At 40.9% G+C, this 22,259-nt stretch overlaps 1 protein-coding gene across 1 annotated transcript in view; it reads left to right on the plus strand.

Moving 5' to 3' along the window:
• Positions 1-22,259, plus strand: part of LOC137299366 (dual specificity mitogen-activated protein kinase kinase 2) — a 72,481-nt gene that overhangs the window by 35,182 nt on the left and 15,040 nt on the right. Inside the window, exons 4-8 of the mRNA XM_067968059.1 lie at positions 8,389-8,466; positions 11,610-11,661; positions 14,614-14,738; positions 15,828-16,041; positions 19,597-19,661. Of these exons, the coding sequence (XP_067824160.1) occupies positions 8,389-8,466; positions 11,610-11,661; positions 14,614-14,738; positions 15,828-16,041; positions 19,597-19,661 (534 nt within the window). The remainder of the gene's footprint in view (positions 1-8,388; positions 8,467-11,609; positions 11,662-14,613; positions 14,739-15,827; positions 16,042-19,596; positions 19,662-22,259) is intronic.

Below are 22,259 nucleotides of genomic sequence, written 5' to 3' on the forward strand. Positions count from 1 at the left end.
GGTAGAGGTCGTGGGTTTGGGAGGTGCTGTCAAAAAAGCCTTGGCGAGTTGCTGCCATGCACCCTATGGATGGTACACACTGCAGTCACTGTGCGCCGGTGGTGAAGGGAGTGAATGTTTAGGGTGGTAGATGGGGTGCCAATCAAGTGGGCTGCTTTGTCCTGGATGGTGTCGACCTTCTTGAGTGTTGTTGGAGCTGCACTTACCCAGGCAAGTGGAGAGTATTCCATCACACTCCTGACTTGTGCCTTGTAGATGGTGGAAAGGCTTTGGGGAGTCAGGAGGTGAGTCACTCGCCACAGAATACCCAGCCTCTGACCTACTCTTGTAGCCACAGTATTTATATGGCTGGTCCAGTTAAGTTTCTGGTCAATGGTGACCCCCAAGATGTTGATGGTGGGGGATTCGGCTATGATAATGCCGTTGAATGTCATGGGGAGGTGGTTAGACTCTCTTGTTGGAGATGGTCATTGCCTGGCACTTGTCTGGCGCGAATGTTACTTGCCACTTATGAGCCCAAGCCTGGATGTTGTCCAGGTCTTGCTGCATGCAGGCTCGGACTGCTTCATTATTTGGGGGGGGGGGGGGGGGTTGCGAATGGAACTGAACACTGCACAATCATCAGCGAGCATCCCCATTTCTGACCTTATGATGGAGGGATGGTCATTGATGAAGCAGCTGAAGATGGTTGGGCCTAGGACACTGCCCTGAGGAACTCCTGCAGCAATGTCCTGGGGCTGAGATGATTGGCCTCCAACAACCACTACCATCTTCCTTTGTGCAAGGTATGACTCCAGCCACTGGAGAGTTTTCCCCCTGATTCCCATTGACTTCAATTTTACTAGGGCTTCTTGGTGCCACACTCTGTCAAATGCTGCCTTGATGTCAAGGGCAGTCACTCTCGCCTCACCTCTGGAATTCAGCTCTTTTGTCCATGTTTGGACCAAGCCTGTAATGAGGTCTGGAGCCGAGTGGTCCTGGTGGAACCCAAATTGAGCATCGGTGAGCAGGTTATTGGTGAGTAAGTGCCGCTTGATAGCACTTGTTCTTTGCCATGAGTGAGGAGCCATGGTTATGAGCTCGGTGTGTATTGAATTTTAAAATATCATGTTGCAATTCTGCCCTTGCTTGACATTGTGCTCAGCTTGAAGTTTCTTCTTTACATAGAACTACATACAATCTACAACACAGAAATGGTCTCAGAGGAATCGAGTCAAAGATGAAATCTTTAGCAGCAGGACTCTTAAGTTGGCATTTTAATAGCAACTTCCTATGAAGGGCAAGCTGAAAAAATCTTTAGCCATTTCGCTGAGTGTGCCATTTTCACAATTGCTGTTGGGAAGAAAACTGCAAGTTGTGCAGTGCCAAGCAAGGGCAGAATTGGAGAACACCATTTTACAATTGAATCTGCCCTTGTACAGCTTCTGGAAACAAAGAAAACCAGATCTGTGAAGCACTGCAGGGGTTGACATGGAATCAGAGTTTGTTCATTCATTAATGTATTTTGCTCCACGGGAAGTGAAGTTTTTTCCTGGATTTTACTGCAGATACAAAACGTTTTAAAGGAGATTAGCTGAGGCTTAGAATAGGCTTTAAATAAATGATCTTTTAACCGCAGGCCATCTGAAACCTGTGACTACCTGCAGATATGTGAGAAAAATTAAAGAAAATTGTTTCTATGCCGTATCTCAAGCCTGTGCTGCTACTCTGAAAATGGGCCAGATGCAAATGAGAAATATGATAATAGATACAGCATAGGAGGAGGCCATTCAGCCCATTGTGCCTGTGCCGACTCTTTGAAAGAGCTATCCAATTAGTCCCATTCCCCTGCTCTTTCTCCATAGCCCTGTATTTTTTTTCCTTTCAAGTATTTATCCAAATCCCCTTTGAAAGTTACTATTGAACCTGCTTCCACTACCCTTTTTCAGGCAGTGCAATCCAGATCATTGCAACTTGCTGTGTAAAAAATGTTTCCTCATGTCGCCTCTGACTTTTTTACCGATCACCTTAAATCTGTATCCTCTGGTTACCGACCCTTATGCCACTGGAAACAGTTTCTCATTTACTCTATCAAAACCCTTCATGATTTTTAACACCTCTATCAAATCTCCCCTTAACCTTCTCTGGTCTAAGGAGAATCACCCTAGCTTCTCCAAGTCTCTCCACATAACTGAAATCCCTCATCCCTGGTACCATTCTGGTAAATCTCTCCTGCACCCTCTCCAAGGCCTTGACATCCTTCCTAAAGTGTGGTGCCCAAAATTGAACACACTACTCCTGCTGGGGCCTAACCAGTGTTTTATAAAGGTTTAGCATAACTTTCTTGCTTTTGTACTCTGCCTCTATTTATAAAACCCAGGAATCCCATATGCTTTTTTTTAAAACATCCTTCTCAAACTTGACCTGTCACCTCAAAGATTTGTGTACATACACCCCCAAGTGATTTAGAGGAAAGTGTTACAGCTTCTCTAATAGTCTTCATGGCTAGTATTTTATTGAGAAATATAGCCTGGATACATGTGACCTGCATATAAATTGAGATTGTATCTAAGCTGCATTGCTTGGCATTTATATTGCAACTTTAGTACAGCTGTCAAATTGTTTCCACTTCACAGCAATACTAATGTTTAAAGGATGTTAAGACTTTAACAAATCATCATGTACCTGCAGTCCATCTACAGCCTGTGTTTACTTGCAGATTCTAGTGTCTAGACACGAATACTCCATGGTCCCCTTACTGGCCTCCCATCCTGCAACCTCCATAAGCTCCAACTCTCAAACTTAGCCACCTATATCCTGTCTTGTCCTGGTTGCCCATCCCACTAGTTCTCACTGATTTAACACTGGCTCCCTGTCCACCAACACATTAAATTTAAAATATTTGTCCTTGTTTTCCGTTTCCTCCACAGCCTCATCCTTCCTTCCCTTCCTCTGGCTTTATATCCCCTCCTTTACGCTTTTTGGTCCTCTGACATTGACCTATATCCTCCCTCCCTTCCTTTCACCCTACCATTAGTGTTAGAGCCTTCAGCCCTCTCCAAACCTCTGTCTCTCTCTCCATGTTTAAAAACCTTCTCGATACCTGTCTTTTTGACCAAGCCCTTGGATACCTCTCCTAATTTCTCCCTCTATATCTTTGTTCCCTATCTATTTCTATTTATGAAGCTCTGAAGGGATTTCCTTTACGTTAATGGCTATATAAATACAAATTGTTGCTTTATGATTTTGAGATGACACTCAGATTGGGAAACACATTAAGATTTTAGGTACTTAGTCGTGTGTGTGTGTGTGTGTGTGTGTCTCTCTCTTTAGGAGAGATGGGGAGAAAGTAGGAGTTGACTCTAATTTTCAAAAGATCTATAAATGTAGAGTGTGGAAAAATACGCTACCATTAGTGTTAGAGCCTTCATCTGCCTCAGCCCTAATCTCTGGAACTCCCTCCCCTGAGGGGCTGAATGGCCTACTCCTGTTCCTACGACCCGATGTGGAAACTGTTTTAAGCATCCCAGTGGTTCAGATTGTAAATGCACCGTCCTGTGCAGAACTGAGTCATTCAGACGAGGAAGATCTGTGTTCTATCCGTAATCTGTGCTGAGTTAGCCGATCTTAGCCAGGGCAGCAATAGGGCTTCTTGCTGCTCGCTGCTATCCAGTAATTACTGCTGGAATGTGCACTGCTATGGTTGCCAAGTGAGAATAGAATTTGGCTTGGTTGGATCGTGCCCTGTTCCCCCCCCCCCCCCCCCTCTCTTCACCACCCTGTATAATAGTCTACTGACAATGGGAGAGTCTGCACAGTGAGTACTTTAAATCCCCTGATTTTCAGGGGATGAGAATGGAACTAGGGAAAATAAACTGAAAAAACTTACTGATAAACAGAATAGACCGGCAGTGGGAAACATTTAAAACTGTGATCAATAGAGTCCAGGAGAAATAAATCCCACTAAAAAGCAAGAACAAATTAGCCAGTAATGATACATCATGGATGAATAAAGAAAAAGGCATACACTAAGTACATAGACAACAAAGGAGGGGATGACGAGGGAATACGAAAAGGTTAGGAAAGAAGTTTTAAAAAAACAATTAGGAAGGCAGAGAAACTACAAAATTAATATATTACATCTACTACATTACCCTTGTCCACTCTTTGTTATTTCTTTAAAGAATTCAATAAGGTTGGTCAAGCATGACCTTCCCTTTTGAAATCCATGCTGATTATTCTTTATTACATTTTCGATTTCTAAATGCACAGACACATTAAATAACGAAAGAAAAATCAGGACAGGGATAGGGCCACTAAGAGATATACACGATAAACTCACAGGTAATGTCAGCGAAAGGGCAGAAATATTAAATAATTACTTTGCCTCAGTATTTACCAGGGAGTCTAACATGGTGGGCATGATATTAGGAGAAGAGATCAAAAAAGATATAAAGACATTTAAGATAGAAAGCGGGGAGGTAATTGATAAACTAATCAAACTTAGAGAGGATAAAACCCCTGGTCCAGATGGAGTGCATCCACGCATATTAAAAGAAGTTAGGGAAGAGATAGCAGAGGTACTATTACATATATATAAAAATTCATTACCGAAGGGAATAGTGCTAGAGGACTAGTGGACAGCTAATGTAATTCCTATATTAAAAAAGGGAGATAGAACCAGTCCAGGAAACTATTAGCTTAACGTAGGTGGTAGGAATGATAATGGAATCCTTACACAAAGATGTATAGGAAAGCATTTAGAAATCGAAAATGTAATAAAGAATAATCAGCATGGATTTCAAAAGGGAAGGTCATGCTTGACCAACCTTATTGAATTCTTTAAAGAAATAACAAAGAGTGGACAAGGGTAATGTAGTAGATGTAATATATTTGGATTTTCAAAAGGCCTTCGATAAGGTACCGCATAGCAGACTCATGACTACGGTCAGAGCATGTGGAGTCGGGACAAGTAGCAGAATGGATGGCAAGCTGGCTACAAAACAGAAGAGAGAGTAGGGGTTAAGGGTAGTTACTCAGACTGACAAATGGTGGGAAGTGGTGTTCCACAAAGATCGGTGCTGGGATTGTTGTTGTTCACCATTTACATAAATGATTTGGACTTGGGAATCGGAAGTACAATTTCAAAAAGTGCGGACGACTCCAATGGGGGATGTAGTTAATACTGAGAAGGACTGTGACAAAATGTAGGAAGACGTTAATAAACTTGCAGAATAGGCGTATAATTGGCAAATTAGTTTCTGAATAGATAAGTGAGAGGTGTTACATTTTGGTAGGAAGAATAAGGAGGCCACATACTCTTTTTAGAAAATAAGAGTCTAAATGGGATAGAGGAGCAGAGGGATCTGGTGGTACAGATACACACATCACTAAAAGTAGCGACGCAGGTTAATAAGGCCATTTTAAAAAGTAAACAAAGCACTGGGGTTCATTTCTAGAGGGATAGAATTGAAAAGCAGGGAAATTATGTTAAACTTGTATAGATCCACACTTGCCGTACTGTGAACAGTTTTGGTCTTATTATAAAAAGGATATAGAGGCACTGGAGAAGGTGTAAAAAAAAGATTTACTAGGATGATATGACAACTGAGCTGTTCTACCTATCAGGAAAGATTGAACAGGCTGGGGGTCTTTTCTCTAGAAAAAAGACTGAGGGATGACGTGATAGAGGTCTTTAAGATTATGAAAGGATTTGATGGGGTAGATGTAGGGAAGATGTTTCCACTTGCAGGGGAGACCAGACCTAGTGGCCATAAGTATAAGATAATAAATCAAATATCTAATAAATCCAATAGGGGATACAGGAGAAACTTCTTTATCCAGAGAGTGGTTGGAAAGTGGAACTTGCTATCACAAGGAGTAGTTGAGGTGAATAGCATAGATGCATTTAAGGGGAAGCTAGATAAACACATGAAGGAGAAAGGAATAGAAGGATATGCTGATAGGATTAAATGAAATAGGGAGGGAGGAGACTCCTGTGGACCATGTTGGGCCGAATGGCCTGTTTCTGTGCTGTACATTCTACGTAATTCTACGTAATACTTGGGTGAGAGTGGCAGGTGCCCAGAGCCCATGGAAGCATGAGCCGACATCTTCAGGCAAAGAGAGGAGACATTTGAGGGGGTGTGGATGTGGGGGAGGGCTGCATAGAGATTCTTCCAATCCCTTTTTACATTTTGACAGTTTCTAGTGTTGGGTTCAGGTCACTGTTCAAATATTACTGTTTCATAGCTTGGAATATAAAAGTTATATTAATCTGATTATAATCTCTCAAAATCAAATCTCTACATTGTGCCTTGGAGGAAGCACGTGAGGGCTGCTTTCTGACCAAGAATTTAACCAGAATGCAAAATTTTACAATTATTCTTAAGAGTTGGGAACAGATCTGTTGGGCAGTAGTTTATAAGTGTGTGTTTATTGTAATCTCACTTATTTTTCCCACCACTTGAATTCTTTTTAAGACTTGATTTTTAAGAAAACCCATTCTTGACCTACGCAATGTTCTTTTTGTGGTGAATCTAGTTTTTCAAAGCAGTGCAACAATTCTGCCTCTGGAATTCTTACTTTCTTTTGAAAAGCTAAATCTGTATTAATTTTTTTCTTCTCACGTGAAAATATATTGCTACTTTTACTCTTTGCTGCCACATTTCAGTGCACAGCACATGCAGCCATTTCAGCTTCACGTTTTTCTCTGGTTAAATCACATACGCAGAAGTCTCCCATGGCCAGTTCTGACTCACGGGGGTCCAGATTGTTGACCACACGTTTACAAGAAGAACAGCCACTCCGGTTCAAAACCAGTTCAGTAGTGGCAAAATTAAAGGTGCTAGTACTGAGAATTGTAGGAATGTGTGGAACATTCCTTGCTCTTGCTGCATACTGCCTGCCTGATCATTTTACATTACAACAGTGACTACAAAAGTACTTCATTGGCTGTAAATCACTTTGGAACATCCTGAGATCATGAAAGGCACTATGTAAATGCAAGTCTTTTTTTATATTTGAGTTTAATGATGTGAAACCACAGTAACAGTAACCAGTAAGTGGTCAGTTCAGATACTCTTGCTTTATAATTAGGAAATGCAGAGAACTTTATCCTCTGTGCCAATGCCTAGGATCTAAGGTGATTAAATTGGTAATTGAGGTTCTGGACTAGTGATGCAGGTGTTTTTGAACACTCCCCTTGGCATGTGTATTTGTGAACCACTAGATGGTGCACTTTGTATATCAAAAAGCAGTGTTTTGCTGTATTCACCAGCATTTTTAATTGCTGTTAGAAGTTTTAAAACTACAAAGTTACAAAATTAGCCTTCTCTAAGATGATTTAAAACTCTAAAGTGAGAAGAGCTTCAGGCTGAGGTCAGAACTAACTCATGTATTTTAACTGACCTCAGCCAGCACATCGGGTGGGGGGTGGGGGTTGTGAGATACCGTCGGTCTTAAACCCTCCAGGCTAGGAAGGAACAAAAAGTACCAGCCAGGTTCCTTGCTCCTTCTCTGATGGCCTTTCTGCGATCCTTGCTAAAAAGTGTGAGTATGTCTATACATGTCATAGGTGGGTCAGAATTCAGCTCAGCTACAATACTTCCACAGTCAAATATCCTAGTGATATTCCTTGTCTAGACCCATGTGAGGAATAGCCATTTTGGGGGGAGATACTAGAGGACTTCTATTTTGTGATGCTAGGCAGTACTTTAGGGAGTGGAAGAGGGAGGAATGGAGAGGACATTGCAAGTAGAATTTACTGCCTTAAACATAGTACCATTATCTGGTGCACATGGTAAGATAATGGTAACTAAGGAGCAGAAGGATTATTTGCATCATTTTATGCTATGTATGTTTAAACTCTGCATTACAGTGTAATTTTAGAGTTTTCTTTTTGCAGCAATTTATTGGGGAATAGTTTTTATTAGTTTTGTTTTGCTTTGAAGCAATGCTGTGTCCTATTTAATTTAAAGACAAGGTTTTGTAGAGTACTGAGGGGTTGGAATGTCACAGCCTTTTAGGTCTCGGAGCTGCCTGTTGTGCAGATTCATCTACCTTAGTTGGTGAACATTTCAAGTGGTCGTTACATAGGTCACCATGAGAGAGTACGCGAGGGGAAAACTGACAAACCTGACTCATTCCCCACTGCCTTATTCTAGCCAGTCACGGCGTAGTACAATAGAACTGGTTACTTTTGTGGTAAAAGTATTTTTGCAGAAATGCCCAGGCTGCGGTGGTTGAACTACCAGAAGGGCCCGTTCGTAGAGTTATTTGTGTGTGGTATATAATATTTAAGGCTGGACCAAGGAAACGTCTACAGCTCTCGTGCAAATCATCTCAATCTTGTGTAGTTTTCTTTTAATTTTTCAAGATTTCTCTTTTCCACTTCTCTGTTCCTTTCAGGATGGTGGCTCTCTCGATCAGGTGCTAAAGGAAGCCAGGAGAATTCCAGAGGAAATCCTGGGAACAGTCAGCATAGCGGTAAGTGTATAAAGCACAAAGAAACGTGGAGAATGAATGTGGAGTTAGTGTGATATGAGCAGACACTATTAAGAAATATTCCATAATATCTTATTCTAATCTATAATCCATGGAAATGTGCCTATTTTTTCAAAAAATATATAGTTTTAACATTTGGAAACTACAATCATTAAGGAAGGTAATAGGTTAGCATCCTGATATAGATTTACCTCTTTAGGCATTGCCCTGATAGTGTAAGTTATTTTGTATTGCCTCTCCATACCGTGTACCATTCTCTGACCAAGAAGTTGTACAGGCAACGTATTCCCAGTCCCTTACTATGCCACCTTTTAAACCAGCCATTACAAAGTGGGTGAGATTGGTAAAGGTTTGTTATAATCCTCCCTCCCTCCTTCACCAGGATGAAGCACCTGCCAATGCTTGAAGTTAATGAGATTGGGATCTTTCTGTGGGAGTAGTGAGTGTACCTTTGTCTTGTCTTACCACCCATGTGTGGCACATTGACATATGAATGAGCTATTGGCTTAAGTGAGATGAGTTTCTCCCAATGGCCCATTGGGTAAAAGCAATGCTACTGTAGTATTAGGCCATATGGGTCACAAGATCTCCAGTTTATGGGTTTAATGAGCTGGATCAGCAGTTGGGGTACTGCATGGTCTCATCTCACGCCCCTAAGTGAGGAAGGTTGAATAGAGTAATCCAGAGCTTCTGCTTCTGATTGCTACCCAATGACTGCTGGTGGAAACAAGCTGGTGGGTGCCATATCAGGAAAAGATTTACTCAGCTATTGTGCCCCCACAATCAAATATCCTGCCAACACTCAGACATAAGGAATGATCACTTAGATGTGTGTGGGATGGAGGTTAAGGCTGTACTGTACTGATGTTCAATTTTCTTCGCTGACCCACCTGCAGACTGAATGTGAATTAATGTCAAAATTCCCATATGTCATTTCATTGCAGCCCTACCTCTCAATTTAATCTGTCCGGGTGCTGATGTTCCTGGATTACTTTATCATATTTTCGAATCCAGTTTGAAAATGTTGCAAGTAGAAATTCAATGTGAGGCTTTAGATATTCAAATCTACATGTAGCAGCTACCTTCTCATTTCTTTAATTTTAGATTTGATTCATGGACAGTTTATGTTAGAGACTGCAACTGTCGCAGGCAAATATAATTTTATACTAGCAAAATCTGATTATTCAAGCAATGGATAATGGCAAGAATGTAATTGAAAAGAAAAAGGTGGGGTGGGTAGGGGTAAAGAGAACAAGAATGTGAACAATCACTTGCTTTATTTTTTGATAAGTCCCAACTTCTGTAAGTTATTGCTTTCTTTGTCTCTCTGCCTTGCCAGACATCTCTGCAACTGTATTACATGGCCTATTCACGACTGCCATCACCACCCCCCTGTAGCTGGCAGTCAGGAGGTACCAGGGACTATCTAGGCATAGTTGTTCCTGTGACACTTTTTTTCCCCATTCCCTTTGCAAGGAGCTGTTCCAGCCTCTGCTGTTCGCTTTGGGAACTGAGCAAACAGCACTTGAACCAGCAGCAGTCTGTTAACACCCTTAACACTCAGTACCACCACACTGACTACGTTTAAAGGATTTTTAATCAAAATGTCTAGTTTAGTTTTGGAATCAATGATTCAACCTATTTTTTGATATCCTGTATATCTTCAGAGCTGTGACAAAAAATCCCTGTTAGTTTATTATACATTAAAGGTTCATTATTGGCTTTAGTCTTCCCTCTAGCACAGATTTTGCTGCTCTACTGTGGCACATGAAATGAAAAGCTTTGAAATGGGGATAAATGATGTTTATAAATAGTAATGTTGGGAGCTGGAAGGTACTGGCTATTCTGTGTACCGTCCCCTCTTCCTCACGGTGGCTACACCTTGCCTACTCTCTCCCACAACAGTACAATCTAATGCTTTAATCATTGAAATATTTTATCCTTCGGGGATTTGTATCTTTTCTTTCATGTAACATCTGGAATATATTTCTAATGGGATAAAGTAGGTTTAGAAAAACCTACAACATATGGAATGACCAGAGTGGCCTGAACTGGTGTCCCACATTCCTGTATCCTTGTGCCCAGAAACCGTTCCCTCGAGGTGTGTTGCTGAAGAACTGTTGCAGTCCCCAAAGTGTTAATGGGAACATAGTTGGTAGTTGTGTTCTCATTTTAGGAAGGCAGAACTAAATCCAAAATGTTAATTTCATAATAGCTGTATCTTGAATTGAAGATAATTCCTTAGCAACAAAGAATTACCTATGGAAAATAGCAACAGTGAATGATGTCTATCATTGACTTAGTAGGCTTAGCAAATATTTGAGTCTCATTTTGAAGTTGAAACTTGAAGAATTTATATAATTCTGCATTTCCAGAGGGAAAAATACCTTTTTTAAAGCAAAAATATATGAAACCTTATTAATGTACTCATCAGCTTAACTTGCCTACAGAGCCTACCAATTTGAAAGCTGTATGTGTGGACTTCATTTTAGATACCCAGTTGCTATGCTTGCATGATAACACTTGCCTATTACTGCATACCAGTGCTGCCACTAGGGTGGTGTCTATTGTCTAATCCTACATTCTTTGGGTTGTTTTTTATGAAATCACTTCTCTAACCTTTCCCTGAACAGATATGTCTTTAGGTTTGCCTTTTTGTAAATACATCTGTAGATGAGGAAATATATTTATTTCCATGTCCTGCCCTTCAGCTCCTTTAATCAAGCTGGTGAATCTAGTTACTCTGTTTAGGCCACTAAGCACTAAAACTTGGGTGACAATTTTCTAGTGATCATAACTCAAAATTTCACTAATGTTTTTGTTGCCTACTTGCAACTGGCCAGATGAGGATCAAAGTACACCTCATGGCAGGTTGATTCCAAGAACCAGAATTGATGGATAATTAAAAGGGTAACTTGAAGGGAGTAGTTATGTTTTTTTAAGCAAACCCTGGCTGTTGCTGGCCCTAGAAGAAATCTAGTACCCAGAGGTTCTAATCTTTTATTTTGTTACCAAATACAAAAATGTTGTTAACTTGATATTAGCTAATTCTGTAATACATAAATCTAGATGGTATGAAAGCAACCTGCTGTTTAACATGCATTTTAATGCCATTTGTTCTGCAGGTCCTAAGAGGATTGGCATATTTAAGAGAAAAGCATCAAATCATGCACAGAGGTGAGATGGAGACGAAATCAAAAACAGATCGCCTACATCCTTATGTTCATTCATGTTACTTTAACTGAGGTCGAGAACTGATGTAGTCAAACTCTAGAATTCATGTTACAGCTGTCAGCTTTGTTACTTGTGATCCACTAAGTAAAACGGTTTTATAATGAGAGCTTTCAGTAATGCAGCGATCAACCATGCCAACTTTGACTTGGTTTCTCAGATTTCTTGGCAGTTTGCATTCTGTTAGAAATGTTGAACTGTCTGCGATGCTGCTTTTAAAAAGGAGGCAGAAATACATGGAGTGAAAGAAAAGGAATTGGAAAGCTTTTGTTTTTTAAGAAAACATTAATAAACTGAGGGCATAAATTTAAAATCATCGCTCAAAAAAAAAAAGAAGAGGTTCGGAGAATTGGAGTAGTGTTAGGGTGTGGAACACCCTACCAGAAACAATGGTGGAAGCGGAATCCATGATAATTTTTTTAAAAAGGAAATAGAAGAAGAAATTTTTTTAAGGGTATAGGGAAAGTGCAGGGAAATGGGACTCGGTGAATAACTTTGAGAGCTGGCAAAAACCTAATGAGCCAAATAGCTGCCTTCTGTGCTGTAAACTTCTATAACTTTCTCTCTCATTTTGCCACTTACTCAGTAAATTGGTTAATGAGCAGAATAAGGTGAAATATCTAATCCTTTGTGCTGCTAAAGGAATAGCACCACCTACATGATTGGTACAATAGATGCCGAAATAAAGGCTTGAAAAGCAAGTGAAATCACCAGGTTAACGCTTCTAGAATAGTGTCTCTGTATGCATTGCTTTGAAAGAAGTTCCTCCGAATCTGTTTATTAATACTTGAGTACATGCTGTTTCAAAACAATTTGTTTACCGCTGAAGCTGGAAGTGATTTTACTAATCAAGCATACTGCACAGATCTTTAATCTGCTTACTCTGAAATCAAGGTTTCATTGAGGATCATCCATACCTTGAGAGTAATCTGAGTTTGGTAGTGAGAAGGGACAAGACGAGATAAACATAAAACCTCACAGAACACAGAATAAATTTAAAAGGACATTTAAAGCGAGACAGTTTGCTAAAATTAATACTACATGTGATGGATTTTTGATACCTATAATTGTTCACTAGTCTCTGACCTATAACATGTATTCCCCATTAATATAAGCTAAATTAGTCTGTCATATTAGTACAGAGCCTGAATGTGTGAAGTATAATCTTGGTACTAGTAGGTTTCTTAGTAGGAGGTAATTACAACATATTGATTTTTTTTTGTAATTGTATTTATTCTGTATGCATTTCTGCAAACACGGCCTCTTTGTAAACATGCTTAAGGCCAAGGAACTACCATGGATAAACATGTGTACATAGGCTAAACTGTCTCCTTCATGCTTTGCATGCCACAAAAAGGGTGCCTACCAGGCTTCAGTAACTAGGAGTCGTTGCAAGTACATTTCCGTACTATACATGGCTGCCCTCCTGGTCATTTTTAAAATTTTCTTTCCATTCCACATCATATCAGTTTCACTGCATCTGCTCCATCACAAGAAACTGTTACTGGTAATGCTTCTCTGTTTTTGTCGAACACGCACCAGTTTTAATTTTGTTTTTAGAGCTTATGCTAGGATTTAAGTTCTGCCTACACTTTGCAATGGGTCATGCCAGTTTCCTTTCCCTTATATGCAGTATAAACTTTTTTTTTAAAAATCTCTTCCAGCTTCAAAGAAAGGTACAAAAGTGAAGCCCTAGCAGCTGCTAATTATCAAAACAGAGTTGAAAGGGTGGGGAGAGGGAAAAAGTAGGGATCAAGGTCGTGGTGGATATTAGGTGAAGAGAGTTGGGGATCAGCTGTAATGCCTCCCAGAATTGAAAAGCTTGCGACTTAATATAGATATATGTGAAGAGTGGCAAGGTACCAGTTGGCTAATGCCCGTGGAGACAAGTCACTGCCTTGAGGAGAGGTAAAGGGAGAGGATTTGAGAATCTCTAATGTGGTGCAGAGCCCCCCAGGTAAAATTGCACAAGTCCAAGCATCGTGCAGAGCCCCAACAAACATCAAGGTGACCCCCCTCATTCCCTAGGGGAAGAGATCTCACATTTAGCAGTCTTTGAGGTAAATTCAAAAATGAACCTATGATGTTTCCAGCTATCTGTAGGAGGCAGAAGAGAGATGAATTTTGCTACCAAGGCCTTCCTTCCCCCAACTTCAACTATGAGCTGAGTGCTAAACTAAAAGTCTTATTTTTTAACAACTTCCCAACATAGAGTCTGGTTAGTTTTCATCTGTCACGTTGATATCACATAGGTTTTTTAAAAGTTGGATGAAATACCAGGCAATACAAGCATAGTCTGTGTGGTCTCCTGGATTAGTTTACAGCGTCCGTGGGGGGGTGGGGGTGGTGTAAACGTCATTCTTTATTTTTCTCCCCACCCCCCCCCCCCCCACTACTGTGTGGGACAGGCTTGATAGACCAGATGGTCTGTTTTGTACGTTGCATCAGTTTCAAGTGCTGCAATAATCCAAAAATGAGCTTGGGGAAATCTGGATGATAAGTATTCTAATATGTGGGAAAGTCAATGGTGAAAATTTCAAATGGAGTGTATCCTTCAGAATCTTCTTTATGCTCTTAAAGGTGAGAGTTCCCTGATGTTCCTTTTAAAGAATATATAAAGTCAAATTAATTGTGTCTAGGCAGTGAGGAATGTAAAAGGTTGTTTTATCTTTTTAAATAGCTTCCAATCCAAGGAGAAGATCGTGCTTTATTTCTGTTTTGAAGTCTTCATTGACCTGCGAAGAATATACAAGATAGCTCAAAAAAAATCTGGTTTATTGTCTGTAAACCACTAATTGATCTTTCCAATGTGTGTTTACTTTAATAAGTAATTTTGTGTCACAGTGCCAAAATGGCTGCACTCCTTGTTTCCTCAATTCTGTTGCCTTTTTATTTCAGATGTGAAACCATCCAATATCTTGGTGAATTCTCGTGGTGAGATAAAGCTCTGTGACTTTGGAGTAAGTGGTCAGCTGATTGACTCAATGGCAAACTCCTTTGTGGGAACTCGCTCTTACATGTCTGTAAGTCTTTGTTCTTTCATGAGCTTTGTACAGTTTTATTATTTAAAAACTAGCGATTTATGAGCAAGGTGACCTAACAAGTATTTCAAAACTCTGCAGATTGGCATAAGATGTTTAATGTGACCCTTTGTGTGATGCATTGTTAAAAACAACTCCTGTCTTCTTAAGTGTTGTGGTCACTCAAAAATTGTAATGCAGCCAGATCAGTAGGTACGGTAGAAAGATTACAGGGTGCAGCCTCTTAAAGAATTTAGAACTGCTTCACCAAGAGATCTAAGTTAATTAGATTTTACAGGTCATCCTAAAGAAGGAAAACATGTTTCAAAACAAGATGTTGCAAACTACTTTTAAATCTCAATTGTAAGTTTTATTTTGGTGACCTTTTTAGTGCTCTATAGAGCTGATTCTGTGATCCTGCACTCCCCAACAGGGAAGCACGCTTGAAGGGGACATGGGTCAGCGATAGTAGCACTGATTCTCATGATGTTCCCTGCAACCATAGCTCCCCACTGGGGGTGCAGAATTAGCCTTTGCAGCATTCGAAAGTTTTTTTAAATACCTGCAATTGTTCCTCCCTAGGCTACTAATGTTAAATATTTTAAAAGTAAAACCTGAGGAATATACAGATGGAGAAATCACTTTGGTCACTTTTTTTCTATATAAGCTAATTTGTAAATACAATTAGTACAAAATTGGAGTCTTAGTGCTGAAACAGATCACTTAAAACCATGTCTTAAGTTGATAAACGGTTACTATGGCCCTGAACAGCACAGAAGTGAAAAAACACTAAGAACAATGTTGATGGAGTACTTGCAAAATTGTGTCAGCCTTCGTGACCTGAATCACATGTCTTCTTCCAGCCAGCAGAGTGTGGGAAGTGGCATGGATATAGTGTTGTGGTATTGTCTTGCTCAATATAAAAAGTTCAGTTCTGGTATTGTATAAATATATAATGTATTTCACATTTTCTTCATGCATTTTAGTTTCCTAGCTATTAGCTATTTGGTACAAAGTGAATACTTGGTATAATGTTTGTTTCCCTTTTACTTACGATGCAAATTGCTGTACTGTACTTTTTTCTCCTGGCAGCCAGAGAGACTGCAAGGCACCCATTACTCTGTGCAGTCTGATATCTGGAGTATGGGGCTTTCCTTGGTAGAGTTGGCAATTGGCAGGTATCCTATCCCCCCTCCTGATGGGAGGGAGCTGGAGGCCATCTTTCAACGCCCTTTGATGGATGGAGCAGGAGGAGAATCACACAGCACATCCCCCAGGGCAAGGCTCCCAGGGCGTCCTATCAGTGGTAAGAACTTGGCAGATTTGGGGATCGGGCAGGAAAGTGGAGTTGAGGTTGAAGATCAGCCATAATCTTATTGAATGGCAGAGCAGGCTCAAGGGACCATATGGCCTACTGCTGCTCCTATTTCTTATGCTCTTATTTGCTGCTTAAATTATGCTTTTCATGCTTTAATTCCACGTGTGTGATTGGTCCGAACCTGTCTGTCATCAGTTTGTTGCCTCAATAACTTCAGTCAGTTTTCAGTTTCCTATCATCCAATGCTGGGTTAATTTAAAAATGGACATTTTAGAAACAGTCCATGTATTTTGTAAATATCCTCAGCTGAAAATTCATTTATTTTCCTCTTACTAAACATGGTTAGTGATTTATCATAATCAAATTGTTTCTTCCTTTCAGAAATAGATACGTAGAACAGCCCCTGGTATTTATCAATTAAAAACTAAATCATTTGTCACCTCTATTATTTTCTCGAATTTCAAAAAACTGGATGACTTATCACGGGACTTGAAGTTGTTTAGTGAGAACCTGAGTTTGAGGTTCCATTCGTAAACTCTGCAGCAAAAGTACCTGCTCCCAGGATTGATAAATGGTTACAAGCTGGGCCAGGTTCCTTTTTGGAAATGGGCTGTCTGCTCGTACATCTCTGATTGCTAAGGCGAAGGAAGGGTTGGCAATATTTTGTATACAAACTGCTCCACAGCTAATTTTTTATTTTTTAACAAAGCTATCCTGCCTATTGGGAGGTAGTTTTACCTAGGTGGCTTTATGGAGTCTTGCTGGTTTGGTTGTTCACCCATGTCCCGGGTTGCTGCAGTGACCTATATTGAAGAGCACCCCAATGCGTCCCAGACCAGGTCCAATAATTTAATGGGAACTCGTGCTTTGGACTGGCTTGGATGGACCACACTGCAGGGAGAAATCATTACCAATTTGGTACTGCTGCCCAGAACATGAGTGGATACTGTAGGTTGATGCCTGCAATTTCCCGTTCCTGATCTCAACTCTGCTGCCTTAGAAGGGGAAAAATCTGAAAGTCATTCACCCAGACACATTCGCAAACCTGGTTATTGGATAAAGACCAGCATTGGTGGAGCCTTAGCAATAAACCACTGATCTATACTCTTGATAATGGGGGGGGGGGGGGGGGTGTGGTGTAGTCTCAGACCTGTACTCTTAGCAATGGGGTGGCTGTGGTGAAAGGAAGAGGAAAGCAATATCCTCACAAAAACTATCCTGAAGTGTAAAAGTACAGTCACAAAAATGTCTGTGAAGCATTGCTTACTTTGTTTTTAGTAACTTTTCCAAATTGAATAATGTAACAAGGCTTATTTATTGTATTGGTAGAGTGTGCTATAGGAAAAACTACAGTTAAGCCAATGCATTGTAATGTTGTACAATAAACTTCTTGTCCGATGCCCCTAATTCATTGCCTCAAATTGCTTCCACTACAGTGTACACCAGTACAATATTTCATACTAGTGTTGTATAAAGTCAAGTCTCTGTATATCAAAGTTGAAAAGACTGGTCAAAAACTTTGCATCAAGACTTCACGATATCAAGTCTTAAAAGTTTGATCTTTTTTGCTGATAGTGGGGATTATCTGACCAGGCATTCAGTTCTCTGACACATCTAGGTGGACTCGTAACCCACCATCTAAATTTTACTGGAGTTGAAATCCAAATGTTCAGCCCAATGGAAGAGTTCTGCCTTTATCACCACATCTTGTTTTGTTTTGTGCTTTGAAACTGCTGGTTAGAGGCATCCAAATGGGGGTTAAAGCAGATGTAAAATGTCACCATATCCTTATAAGAACACAAGAAATAGGAGTAGGCCATATAGCCCTCGAGCCTGCACCGACATTCAGTAAGATCATAGCTGATCTTCAACCTCAACTCCACTTTCCCGCCCAATCCCCATATCCCTTGATTCCCTTAGAGTCCAAAAATCTATCGATCTCAGTCTTGAATATACTCAACGACTGAGCATCCACAACCCTCTGGGCTAGAGAATTCCAAATATTCACGACCCTCTGTGAAGAAATTGCTCCTCATCTCAGTCCTAAATGTCCGACCCTTTGTCCTGAGACTGTGTCCCCTAGTTCTAGATTCTCCAGCCAGGGGAAATATCCTCTCAGCACCTAACCCATCAAGCCCCCTCAGAATCTTGTATGTTTCAATTAGATCACCTCTCATTCTTCTAAACTCCAGAAAGTATAGACCCATTCTACTCAATCTCTCCTCGTAGGTCAACCCTCTCATCTCGGGAATCAATCTAATTGAACCTTTGTTGCACTGCCTCTAAGGCAAGTATATCCCTCCTTAGGTAAGGAGACCAAAACTGTATGCAGTACTCCAGGTGTGGTCCCACCAAAGCCCTGTACAATTGCAGCAAGACTGTCTTACTCTTGTATTCCAACCCCCTTGCAATAACATGCCATTTGCCTTCCTAATTGCTTGCTGCTCTTGTTAACTTTCTGTGTTCCGTGTACAAGGTCACCCAAATCCCTCTGAACACCAACATTTAATAGTTTCTCACCATTTAAACGATATTCTGTTTTTCTATTCTTCCTACCAAAGTAGATAACCTCACATTTCCCCACATTTTACTCCATCTGCCACCTTCTTGCCCACTCACTTAACCTGTCGATATCCTTTTGCAGACTCTTTACGTCCTCCTTGCAGCTTACTTTCCCACCTAGCTTAGTATCATCATGCTCCTTTTATATGGAATTCCTGATCGAAGCTCAGGATTTCTAAGAACAAAATTAACTAGTTTTATCAGTGTTCAGCTACAGAAAACACTGTGACCCTACATAAATGTAAAGGGCATTGTTATTGACAGATATCACTCCCTCAGTACCACACTGGAATGTCAGTCTAGATTTTTGTGCTCAAGTCTCTGTAGTGGGACTTGAACCCACGACCTTCTGACTTAGAGGCAAGAGTGGTACCAACTGGGTCACGGCTATCACTCTAGCTGCTATACCATGTTTAGAAATCCCAAGGAAAATAGCTCCTTTTAAGATCTGAGGTAGATTTAATCTTTTTTTTCTAATTGCTGTTGTTCATTATGACTTTGCAAAGATCACATGATTAAAAAGGTTGGTAAAATTCTATTACCTGAATTCTGACCAACAATAAGCAGAAAAGTCATTTAACTTTATACAAAGAGCCTAGAGGATTTGGAGGGTTTTTTTTAAGGATAAGCTCTGTCTCTTTTTTCTCCCCCAACCCGTTTGCTACTTTTCCGGAGCCATCCACAGACCACAACCAACAATGCAGGTGATCATCCTGAATATAGGCCTCTGCCATTGCCACTTTTAAGCCAGGCTGTAGGAGCTGCAGTGAGAATGGCAAGGGGCAACTGGTCCTCTGTTCTCAGCCCCCATGCCGCCCCCCCCCCACCCCATCAGTACACTCTATCCACTGGGGGGGGTGGGTGGTTACCTGTTTGGCTCCTTCCCACAGCAACACAGCTGAGTTCAGGGGTTCACAGATCTGCTTGTGTAGAATAGAGATGTCAGTATTTCAGCTGACTTGTTGCCTTTCTATTGTGCAGGGCATGGGATGGACAGTCGACCAGCCATGGCTATTTTTGAACTTCTGGATTATATTGTTAATGAGGTTTGTACTTCTGTGTGTGTGAATGTTTATAGTAATGAAGGCTCACTTCAAAATTGTTAACACAAAGGATAAATGTTTGGTGCCCTGGTCTGAAATGTGTTTGTAAAGTTGTCCCCTTTTTGTGCTTTTGTTAAGTTATTTCAGTTCTGTTTTAAAAACTACCAGTTCACAAATTTTCCGTCATACTCTGCCTACCATGGGCAAGCTGAGATACATCTGGAGAAGATTAGAGAGATGCCCCTCTCCCTTTTATATCAAAAAAAAAAGAGGCAGGAATCATATAATTTATCTTTACTGTATCCAGAAGCTCTTCTGTTTCTTCCCCCCCCCCCCTTTCCCGATTGCCATCTTTAACTCTTTCTTCCACCTGCATTTATTGCAACACAAGCTGATCAGCCCCTTGTACAAAGCATTCTTTGGAAAAGACTGTTGTTGTAAAAGTCAAGTTATATTTCTCAATTTCTTTACGATATGGGTTCCTCTCTTTTTGCCCCCCTCTTCCCGCCCCCCCCCCCCCCCCCCCCCCCACGAATACTAGAAACCATTCTAAACTCCAGCTTGGGAGATTTCATATTGTACCGCATACATTTATGGACTCTCCAAGTCAAGCCTTTGGCTAGCAAAACCTTTTGAGAACAGATCTGTTTTTGGCACCACTCCCCATTTAAACCCCTTGGCTTGCTGATGAAGATGCTGCAGAGCTACTACTCTATCCACATTTTTTCCAAAAGCATCATTGGGGTTCCACCTGGCTTGAGATTTTAGGGCCAATTTTCCTGAACTTTGCCCCTGGAGCCGAAACACGCTCTAGGCACAAAGCTCAGGAGAAAAGGAGCGGGGACCCATTACTCTGCGTCTCCATTTCCTTTGTTGCCCCAGAATTTCTGGGCAATCTCTGGGGAGACAGAGCTTTTGCAGGATCAGGCCCATCACTGCCATTTACATGAGACAGAAAGGAGTATTACCAATCTCCTGCCTTTTTCCTGGAGTTGCAGCCATGATGTGCTCTGCAAAACTGGCAAAGTGCTTCAGCCAGGAATCCCCCACAGATTGGCTGAAGAGAGCCCCAGAAAACAAGTTTTAACTCTGCTTTTACTTACCCACCAGACCTTTGGGTATTGGGGCCTTCAGGCTGATGCCCTTGAGCTGTAGCCATGCAGCAGCAGGCCTGAGAGGCCTGCGATTGCTGTCAGATTTTCTCCCCCCATCTGCCAGGGCTAGGCCTCACCAAGGGTTGGGCCTGCATCATACTTATCTTGTGCTATAGCAGAGGTGGGGACCAGGAAAATCAGCCCCACTTGACTCTTGTGCTCAACCAAAGTCCATAAGGAACATTGCTTCCACAATAGTTAAGATCATCATCTTGTTTGACTTGCCTTCTGCTAGTAGGGTGAAAACAGTTTCCCTCTCAAAGAATGGGGTAATCTTCTGTGACTGCTTGGGTGGCCTCAGAGTCAGCACCCCTATGATATCTGGTGGAATAGCTTCACTAAATACTTCAATTTGATCTAACAAGCACAATTTAGGTGAAATAGTTCAATTCCTTTTGAAGATTTTATTCCACGTGAAACCAATCTCATCCTCCATCTGTGTTTGGTCAGTTGATTATGAAGAAAGACTTGCATTTTTGAAGCACCTTATCCCATCACTCAAGTGTCTGAAGCATTTAACATTCAGTGAATTATAGTGCAGTGATTGTTACATAAGCAAACGCAGCAGTCATTTTGCACATGACCAGGGTCCACAAATAGCAATGAGATGAATGGCCAGTTAATCTCTTGGTGCTTGAGGAAGAAATGTTGGTCATAGTGAGCTAAGCTTTAAGGAAGTAGTATCCACAGATTTCCCAAGAAATGTTAGGTTAAGATAGTTTTGGACCAGACAAAACATATATGGCTCAGCAAGACTGTGAGTTTATAGATGCTGCAAGAAGATAGTGCTTGGCTCCAGCCTGAAAACTCTCCATGGACAGCTGCCAATCTTTCCTTTCCTTTGGAATGTAGAGTCCAAGCTACATGCAAAGAATAACGATCAACTTTTTACCATTTAAGTAGTAACTCGCTCCAATATTGGCATTCTAAAATATATCCCAGTGAACAAATTCTTAAGTCCAGAATTTATATACTTTAAAACTTTTCTTTTGTGTAACCATTACTTCACAAATGGCAGTTGAATTAGCGTGAATCACTTTTACATGTATCTGAGCCGGAATGCTAATGTTACTGTTTACACCATCACATATGGGGGGAGGAGCTAAATACGATTAAAATCACTCAAGAGATGGTACTCAGTAAAATAATGGGACTCAAGGCGGATAAATCCCCTGGACCTGATGGCTTCCATCCTAGGGTCTTGAGGGAAGTGGCAGTAGGGATTGTGGATGCTTTGGTAGTTTTCCAAAATTCCCTGGACTCAGGAGAGGTCCCGGCAGATTGGAAAACTGCTAATGTAACACCGTTATTTAAAAAGGGTAGTAGGCAGAAGGCTGGAAATTATAGGCCAGTTAGCTTAACATCTGTGGTGGGTAAAATTTTGGAGTCTATTATTAAGGAGACAGTAACGGAACATTTAGATAAGCATAATTTAATAGGACAAAGT

This window comes from Heptranchias perlo, chromosome 29, assembly GCF_035084215.1.
Source record: "Heptranchias perlo isolate sHepPer1 chromosome 29, sHepPer1.hap1, whole genome shotgun sequence".
NCBI classification, from domain to species: Eukaryota; Metazoa; Chordata; class Chondrichthyes; order Hexanchiformes; family Hexanchidae; genus Heptranchias; species Heptranchias perlo.